The 10,118-nt window shown below is 41.0% G+C and overlaps 1 protein-coding gene across 1 annotated transcript in view; it reads left to right on the top strand.

The window, feature by feature from the left end:
- Positions 1–4,656, top strand: part of LOC115577803 (FK506-binding protein 5-like) — a 13,031-nt gene extending 8,375 nt beyond the window's left edge. The window contains exons 4-8 of the mRNA XM_030410685.1: positions 17–655; positions 764–824; positions 908–967; positions 1,250–2,643; positions 2,755–4,656. Coding sequence (XP_030266545.1) covers positions 17–655; positions 764–824; positions 908–967; positions 1,250–2,643; positions 2,755–4,478 — 3,878 coding nt within the window. The 3' untranslated portion in view covers positions 4,479–4,656. The remainder of the gene's footprint in view (positions 1–16; positions 656–763; positions 825–907; positions 968–1,249; positions 2,644–2,754) is intronic.
- The last annotated feature ends 5,462 nt before the right edge of the window (positions 4,657–10,118 follow it).

Here is a 10,118-nt window from a genome sequence, read left to right as displayed (position 1 = left end):
CTAATTGTCTCTGCAGTGTCTGAGCTGAGGGTGGTTCTGCTGGGAAACAGCTGGTCTCAGAGGAGTTCAGTGGGGAACTTCATACTGGGAACAACTGTGTTCAACACTGAGGAAGAACCAGACGGCTGTCTGAGAGTCAGAGGACGGGTAAAGGAGAAAGAAATAGTTCTGATCAACACCCCAGATCTGTTGCATCCCAACATGTCTGAATACAGATTGAGAAGAAATGTAGAAGCCTGTGAGAGACTCTCTGCTCCTGGACCTCATGTGTTCCTGCTGGTTCTACAGCCTGAAGACTTCACTGAGGAACACAAACTGAAGCTCTGCAGAGTCCTGAACCTCTTCAGTGATCAATCATTTGATCATTCACTGGTTCTGATATCAACACCCAGAGAGGAGAGTCCAGGTCTGATGGAAAAATACATGTCAAATCCATCGTTAATATACATGATCAGAAAGTGTAGATCCAGCTCGGTGTGGCACCGTGACCGTCAACAGTTGTTGACACTCATAGACAAAATGGTGAAGACGAATAATGGAGATCATCTGAGCTGTGAGGTTTTCAAAGACGTTACATCTCTTTTACCTGCTGGTCATCAAAGTCTGAAACAAGGTGATGGAGTCCTCGTCAACTTGGATCCTGTTAGAGATGCTGGTAAGTGACAGAACTACTTTTATAATATGATGAAAACATCTTATCCGTTATCAGATTTCAATATTAAGTTCAGGTTTTTACATTTGACAGTGTTTTTCTGTTTTACAGGGCAGAAACATCTCATGTCAAGCAGGATGCATTCATTTAAAAACCCATTAATCAACTGTGAGTACACTGAGAATTAGTTATGATGCAGTAAAAGAGGAAGTTGATTTTCTCGAAATAATTCTAATGTGTTTTTTTTTTTTACAGTGATGAAACTTTGGTCCACATCACCTACTCCATCATCAGTGGAAAACACAAACAACCAGTGTAAGTAAACTAAATAAATCCAGCAGTGTATTGTTGCACTGGGCCATAATACCAGGCCCGCTGTGTGTCTTCACTGTGAAAAGATTGTCTCCATAGTGTCAGAGGGGAGAAGGGCTGGATAGATTAACATTATATAGTAACAACATCTATAGTGACAGACCACCAAACATGTTGTTGTTTATATTTTTCATTTACAGAAATTAGTTGGTAGTAGTTAGTAGCCTACATGTATTACAGCAAAAGAGAAAAAGACAAAGAACTTTTGTTTCCCTCCTTGATCAGGATTTATCTGATGGGGGTCCAACAGGGACCTGGATGGATGAGGGGGCGCTGGTCCAAAAAGAGAGAACCAGTGTTACAGGCAGTTTTCAGTCACACTACCTCCGGTTTCCTCTTGTCTGAATTTGGCTCCACTCACCTGCTGCCATCGACCCTAAACTGTGACTTTCCCTCTTTTATTACAGTGTCTGCACTCAGGATTGTTCTGGTGGGGAACAGTGAAGACAAAATGAAAAAACTTGGTAACTTCATCCTGAAGAATCAAGATTTTAATTTCCATTACCATTCCAAGCAAGTTGTGGCCTTCCAGAGACAGTGGAGAGGAAATCCTCTAACTGTAGTCAAAACTCCAGACATGTTCAGTCTGTCTGAGGAGACCGTGAGAGAAAAGATGAAGAGCTGCATCAATCTTTGTCCTCCTGGACCAAATGTTCTCCTGCTGTTAGTGAAACCTTCTGAGTTTACAGAGAAGAACAGACAAACTCTGAAGTTCATCCTGAGTTTGTTTGGTCAAGATGCTTTAAAACACTCGATGGTCATCATCACACATGAGGAGAATGAAATGACTCTCTCTGCTAATGAACTCCTTAAAGACTGTGGAGGAAGACACTACAACATGTCTGAAGACAACCACTGGTCATTAATGCAGAAGATTGAGAACATTGTCCATGAAAACAGAGGAGCCTTCCTCACCTGCAGTGAAGAGACCATCAGACCAAAGTCTGAAGACATCAGAGCAGCTTTAAACCTGGTTCTGTGTGGGAGGAGAGGAGCAGGGAAGACTTCAGCAGCTGAGGCCATTTTAGGTCAGACAGAGTTTCCTTCAGTCTCCAACTCATCAGAGTGTGTTCAGAGTCAGGGAGAGGTGTGTGGACGTTGGGTTTCCCTGGTGGAGCTGCCTGCCTTGTGTGGAAAACCTCAGGAGGAAGTGATGAAGGAATCATTCAGGTGTATCTCCCTCTGTGATCCTGAGGGCGTCCATGCCTTCATCCTGGTCCTACCTGTGGGTCCCCTCACTGATGAAGACAAGAGTGAGTTAAAGACCATCCAGAACACATTCAGTTCTCGAGTCAATGACTTCACCATGATTCTGTTCACTGTGGAGTCAGGTCCTACAGCTCCAGCTGTTGTTAACTTTGTAAGAAAGAACAGAGACATCCAGGAGCTCCTTCAGAGCTGTGGAGGAAGATATGTTGTTCTCAACATCAAGGACAAGCAGCAGATCCCAGAGCTGCTGGACACGGTGGATAAAAATAGCCAGTCTAAAAACAAACCACACTGCTATACAACTGAAACACTGGCACATGCACAGATGGATAAAATCATACAACAAGAGAAACAAATCCACAGACAACAAGCTGAACTTCAGAGGCTGAGTCAGGAAAACAAGATTACTTGTAAGTAATTTGAATTTAAACAGTATTTACAACATTTCTACATGACTGTCTGGATCCTATACTGCAGCAACTGTGAATATTTAAGTAACTCTGTGTCTTTATATTTCACAGGTGCTGATGAAGAACAGAGCCCAGAGTGTCTCAGGATTGTTCTGTTAGGGAAGACTGGCTGTGGGAAGAGCTCTTCAGGAAACACCATTCTGGGAAGAAAGAAGTTTACAGCTGAATCAAGTCAAACATCAGTCACCAAATGTTGTCAGAAAGAACAGACTGTAGTAAACGGTCGTCCAGTCATTGTGGTCGACACTCCTGGTCTGTTTGACACAACTCTGTCTCATGAAGAGGTTAATGAGGAGATGGTGAAATGCATCAGTCTTCTGGCTCCAGGACCACATGTCTTCCTGCTGGTGATACCAATTGGCAGATTTACACCAGAAGAGAAGGAGACATTAAAACTCATCCAGGAAGGCTTCGGGAAGAATGCTGAGAGGTTCACCATCATTCTGTTAACTGGAGGAGATAAACTGGAACATGATGAGCTGTCCATTGATGAATACATCAGAAATAAATGTGATGATTCCTTTAAGAAACTGATCGCTGACTGTGGAGGAAGATACCACGTGTTTAATAACTACAGTAAACAAAACCACATGCAGGTCAGTGAGCTGATCACCAAGATCGACACCATGGTGAAGACAAATGGAGGCAGCTGCTACACTAATGAGATGCTGCAAGAGGCCGAGGCAGCGATACAGAAAGAGATGGAGAGAATCCTGAAGGAGAAGGAAGAAGGGTTGAGGAGAGAGAGGGAGGAGCTAAAAAGAAAACATGAAGAAGAGATGGATGAGATGAAAAGAAGAATGGAAGAACAGAGAGCAGAAATAGAAAAGGAGAGAAAACAGAGAGAAAAACAACTTAAAGAAAAGGAAGAAAACATCAACAGAGAACGTGAGGAGAGAAAGAAAGAACAGGAAATGAGAGAAGAAGAAGACAGGAAGAGAAAACAAGAGGAAGAATTCAAACGACAGGAGTGGAAACAAAGAGTTGAAGCTTTGGAACAAAAAATCAGATCAGAGTCAGAATCAAAGGAAAACATTGACAGAAAGTTGGAGGAGAGCAGAGAAGAGCTGAGGAGAGAACGAGAGAACTGGGAGATAAAACAAAAGGAATGGTGGAAAAAACGACTTGAAGAAGATGAACAGAGACGACAGGAGGAACAAACAAGACTCATAAAACTGAGAGAAGAATATAAACAAGAAAGAGAAAATGATGAAAAGAAAAGAAAAGAAGAGGATCGAATGAGAAGAGAACAAGAGGAGAAAGAGAGAAAAGACATGGAGGAGAAATATAAGCAGAAAATGGAGAATCTGAAGAAGACGTATGAAGAAGAAGCCAGAGAGAAAGCTGAAGAGTTCAATGAGTTCAAAGAGAAATACAACAAGAAGCTTGAAGACCAGAAGAAAGAACATGAGGAACAAATGAAAGACAAAGATGAACAATACGACCTCTTAAAGGCTCTTAAAGTCCACAAAGAAGAAGAGATGAAGAAAAAAGAAGAAGAGATGAAGAAAAAAGAAGAAGAGATGAAGGAACAACATCTTGGTGAAATTTGTAACTTGGTAAAATGTGTGATAAGAAATGAAAATAATCTGGGAAAAATCTATGATTTACTGAAAAACTACCAAGAAGAAATGAAAAAAGTGAAAACTGAGGAGGAAAAGAAAGAACTGCAGGAACAACATGAAAAGCAAATGAATGACTTGATAAAGAAGCTTGTGAGTGAAGAGGGCTCATGGTGGAGTCAGATTAAGTCATGGTTCGGATTCAATAAGTGAAACTCTGAAGGAAGAAATCTTTCACTTGTGTCAAACAAACCTCAGGAGGAGCAGTGGGTTGTACTGTAACGTAGAACATGGACACAGAAAATACTTCATCGGCTGTCAGGTGTCCAAATATTTAAGTGTACAACATTTAACTGGAGGTAACCATAGCAACAGTAATTTTTTCCAGAAACATGCATTTACATTTACATACACTAGTGCAGTGCCCGTAAGAAAAATGTATTCCTATAGAAAAGTGGGAGGTTAAGGAGCTTTTTTCATGGATGGCCAAATGAGGCTGTTTGAAGGTGGGACGTCAGGGATATTTAGGTTTGTTGTGAAATCCGATATTCCAGGGTATAATTGGCCGTTTTTGACTATTTTTGATTTTGCCATTATATTTCACCTTAAAAATTATTTACTTGGTGTCGTTACTTTCAGCACAACCTCACATGTGTGACTGTACAGTTATTTTTTCATTTTGACATACTGTATTAACACAATGGACCTAAAATCACAAAAACCCCCATAAAATCCGAGTAGAAAAAGTTAGATTTTTTTACTTTAAACCACAAATATGTTTAACAAACCATTTTTTATTACTTATAATGCAAATATAAATTGTTGTTTGCTAAATATGTGCATACATTTTAAAAATGTACAAAGTTATATGTAACTATTTACATTTAAATGCAGGCAACGCTCATTCAGCATCTCCGCATTGTTTTGACTCATTAAACAAAAAAACGACTCCACTACACACTAAACACACTACACCAAACACTACATAACACACTAACTACACACTCCAAACACGCTAAATGTCACAAATCTCTCAACCCTCAATATCGCTGTCCGACCATCGTTGCCTGTCATTCATCTGCCTCCGTCCCTCCCACAACTTTCTGTTCCTCAACAACCAAACTTGCTGCTTGCCTTTACCCTAGGTCCGGTTTTGGATGTGCTGATGCGTCCGGTCCGTCGCCTCGGGAGGTGGGCCGTGTGGGCTAGCTGCTAGCTAGCGGCTAGCTACACACGAACATCCACAGATTCCGATTCCACTTTGTTGTCCGCGCGTCTCCGGATCTCCTCAGACCCGAACAGACTCGGTCCGGACTCTTTTAGTCTCATTAATACACAACAGTCAGTTTAGATGCACAGAACAGAACGGGACCGAACTGCCAGGAAAATCCTGGTCCAGCTCGCGCCGCTGCGCAGGTATAAATCTGCTTGTTTCTTAAGGTGGGGGTCGCGGTGGGCTCTGCAGTGATTGGCTCTGGTGCACAATTCATGAAATTTGTAAAGCATTTATGAAATATTTAATTAACGGTATCATTGCAGTCCAAACAAATGCGAAGTCGCACACCCTTGAACCACGCAGCAGCCATGTTGAAACTCTCAGCTCAGTCTGATCCTGATCCGCAGAGATATTTGAGGTATACACACACACACACACACACACACACACACACACACACACACACACACACACACAGAGATTCCTTGCTTTTATAGAGAGCTGTATTAACTGTCTCACAGGGCTAAGGTTACAGCTCACACAAGACAGAAGACAAGTGAGAGAAGGAAACTGTGTTAATATGAATCTCTGACATCAGTCATTGACTAGTTCTGGTTCAAAATGATCTAGAGAGGAACAGTTAACTAAAGTTAAACTACTGTTTGTTTGTGTGTTTCATGAGCCACCCAGTGGACGGCTGATGTAACTGCACTGCTGTGTAAAGAAATTCTGTTCTATTCTGTGATTGTGAAATGTGTCGGTTAAACATCAGCACATGTTCACTTTGTAGAAAGTCTTTACGATGTTTTGTTTTGTTCTGTACGGTTGAGTTGTGAATAATTTCTTGTTTTGCTGATTGTTTTCTTTCCTTTTATTGTTTGTGTGATTTATTTACAAATTAAAAACAGACAACCGCTCAGTAAAGAAAGATTATGAGAAAAAACATGATGTTTGTGTCATGACTGTAGATTCTTGTTCGTTGTGTTCTTGTGTCTGGTTTTGTCTTGTGGTTTCTTGTATTTGATTTCCGTGTCTTTGTATCTTGTCTTGTCTTTCGTTTTTCCATGCCCTCATGTGTCCTTTAAGTTCTCCTGTGTATTTTCTTATGTTCTTCCCTCTGGCTCCCTCTGTCTATTGTTTTGTTCCCTTCATGTTCTCATGTGCTCCTCCCCTTCATTATCTCACCTGTTGGTCCACCTCACCTGTTCCTTGTCTGTTCATCAGTGTCTGTTTATTTAGTCTGTGTGTTCCCTTCACTCCTTGTCTGGTCATTGTATTTGTCAGCCTCTGTCTTTGTCAGCCTCTGTCTTTGTCCATGCTCCCAGTCTTGCTCCTGTTCATGGTCTTCGTGTCCCCATGGTATGTGTTCATTGGATTTTGATTTCTGGTTTTCTGATGTTTGATTTGAACTTTGATTTTTCCTTTTGTACTTTGTCTTGCCTTTTAGTTGTTACTTTGTCTTGCTGTTTTTGGTTGCTACTTTGCCTCTTGCCCCCGTTTTGTCTGCTTTTGGTTTTTGGACTCAGCTTTAAAATAAAGCTCGCTTTTTGTTTCCCCATATCCTTGCCTCTCGTGTAAAACTGCATTTGGGTCCACTTTCCCTTTATCCATAGTCTTCCCTCTAACCCCCTGCCTGACAGTTTGTAAGTGAAATTAAAGGTCAAATATTATATATTAACATATCAACTGTTCATATAAAAATGATTTTAAAAATGCCATTATAGACAGTTAATGTTTATGTTTTTCTTACATGTTTTGTAACTGATTACATCAACTTAAAAAAATCCAGATGAATCTTAAATAGTTCTGTCTGTGATCTTTGGTTTCTTTGTCATGATAAAAGATGAATAAAGTGTTTCCTGTAGTTCAGTGTGACTGCTTTTGTTTCTACCTGCAGGAGACACTGAGGGAGGAAGTGGGTTCAGTCTGACACACGTCTTTATTCACCTCTCTAGTTATTTATGTACTTTATTCTTCTTTAGATAAAACTGTTACTGAGATACTCTCAAGTATTCAAAGTATCCAAAGACTACTACAGTTTACTACACATGTACAAATGTAACAACTTCAACAGCTGAAATACATCAAATCTGAATCAACCTCAGTAATAGATTACTTCAGGACTCAGTGGCTGATGTTATTCAGTTTTAGTCATTTCCACAGATTGAATGTGTCTCATGATGTTCTAACAGTTAAAAACTTAAACAGTCAAGTAATATCCCTGATATTTGTTAATTACATAGATCTCTTTGTTTTCTATCTTTTCATGTGATGCATGTAAACAGTGTGTAGGTTCAGAGGACATTTAGGGTGAAGGACTGTAGTTTTCAGGAGCTCCACAAGATGTCGCCCCCAGGACAGAGAAGAGAACCTGAGCTCTGCACCTGAGCTGAAACATGATGCTGTTTCCAAACTATGTCACATTTCAGACATGTTTTACAAACTTCCTCTTTGCTTACAGGCTCTATGCAACACAGTGAAAAGAGCTGCGGGTTGTCTTCTCCTCTCATCGTGTTAAAGACGATTATGATTTTATTCACACATCTTACACATCATACTTATTATACATCATCCTTAATTTAAAATTTTCAAATTCCAACTCTAAAATAAAGTTTATCTGTAAATCAGTTCTAACTGGGAGGACCATGTAAGCTGACCTGACAGCTCATTTGACCTGGCAGCTGGAGCTAACTTCTAAAACTTAATCTGGTGACAACAACAATAACAACAGTTCGAGATAAAAATGATAACTTACACGTCTGTGTTGGCTAGTGTCCTCCATCACTGCTGCTGGTTGATACAAAATGCATGCTGGGATATTTGATCATCGCAGGTTCGCACAAGTGGCGTCCCGAAATCATCCTCGATGAAAATAAAATGGACGAAGCGAAAATACGTGACGGCATTTGAACCACACTTTAATGTAAATGTTACATTCAGGGCAGCACTTTGGTCATTACTGACAACATTTCACAAGAACAGACGTGAGTGTAGATTCAGAAAGGTCTCAGATATCTGGAAGAGCCTCTGATGTCTGTTTGGTTTGTTGTTTAGGAGCGTTTTGGTTTCCTAATTAAATACAGAGATTAACAGAACTTTAACCAGATAAAATACTTTGCAGAGACGGTTTAACTCAAGGTGGGTATGTCCTCTATTCTTAACAGTGTGACATCATCACCTCAATGAATCCTGCTATAATTGTCCTTCATGTGTGCATTAGTCAGTCTGTTAAAGGTCTAATCTTTAAGAAAGTAGATTTTTGAGTCTCATTTCTGACAAAAACCACACATTGGGATTGTAGGTCAGGTCGGCTGTCAGCCCAAAGCATCAGAATTGACAAGTTGGAGTTCTTTCAAATTGGACCTTTGAACCCGGCCTGTAGAAACTTGCAATTATCCACCACCCATCAGCTGCCCTCATCACAGATGGCTGGAGATCTACAGCCGACAGAGACAAACTGTGTCAACTGGACACTGGAGTAAAGTTTAATATGTTTCTTATATCATCCTACTGTTACGACCCTAGAGGTCATAAATGTTTGTCTGTATCCCTTTTTACCTGAGTGAGAGTATGAGTGTGTGATTGGTTGCAGGTGTATTTGAGTGGTTGTAGGTTGTCCCTGGGAGCTGATTGGTTCCTGCCTGGAAGATGAAGGTTTAAAGGCTGGCTTCTCTCCCATTCCTGTGGGCGCTCTCATCCATTGGTCCAGCATGCATGTTTGTGTACAATCCATGTTTGTTAATACAACCATTTAAATATGCTATTGCTGCTGGTGCTTGGAGGATGGGGAAGAGGGGGAGTCTCACACTCTTGGTGCACCAGGGTTTCCCCTAGGCCCTGGTCGTAACAATTGGGGGCTTGTCCGGGATCTGAATGTCCATGAGGTGAGGTAGATGTGGTTTGGTTTAGTTTGTGTTAGTGTAAGTGGCCTTTAGTTAAGTGTAGTGGTCATCTCTTTTGTTAAGTTGTTGCTACATGTTGTGTGTCTGTCTGAGCACCCTGACCAGATAGCTGCTGGGCACTTTCAAGGATTTGCCATGTTTGTTATTTTGCCTTTCTTATTTTTGGTGGTAATCCTGGGTGGGGGTACGCTTCAGTGCTTGACAGTTGACTAGGTTCCTGGTCTTCTGTGATTCACTGAGTTCAGCGTTTAAAGACGCCTCGAGCTCGGCAAGCCACTGAAGACTAGCTAGGTGAGTTAGCCACCTTTTGTAGGCAGGTCAAGTTGGGGTGTCTCTACAGTTTCCCTTCATTTTATAATTTGCACAGCAATGTGGTTTTGTGTGAGATGGCTGGTTTTGTGTTGGTCACGTTGTGATGTGTGGCCCTAATTAATACTTGTGTGCAGTAACTTTTGTGACTTTTTGGTTGTGGTAACTGGACTCCACTTTTGTTGGGACACTTCTGGTTGCAGCTCCAGTGTAAGCTGGTAACATTTTGTGTTGTGGTGACTGCAGAGTGGTGGCTTTTGTGTGGTTGTTGCAGTCCACTTTTGGTGTGGTCACATAGTGTTACTGATTTAGTGTATTTATTAGTGTGATTGGCATGGTGTCACTCCCCAGATCAGTGGATCTTGAGTGGTGGATGTGGCTTCTCAGTTTGTCTGGTTTTGTCTCTTTTTGTTCCACTCCTTTTAC

This window comes from Sparus aurata, unplaced genomic scaffold (genome assembly GCF_900880675.1).
Source record: "Sparus aurata unplaced genomic scaffold, fSpaAur1.1, whole genome shotgun sequence".
In the NCBI taxonomy this organism is placed as follows: Eukaryota; Metazoa; Chordata; class Actinopteri; order Spariformes; family Sparidae; genus Sparus; species Sparus aurata.
The sequence above is the reverse complement of the archived record's forward strand: the minus strand, read 5'-3'. Positions and strand labels throughout refer to the sequence as shown.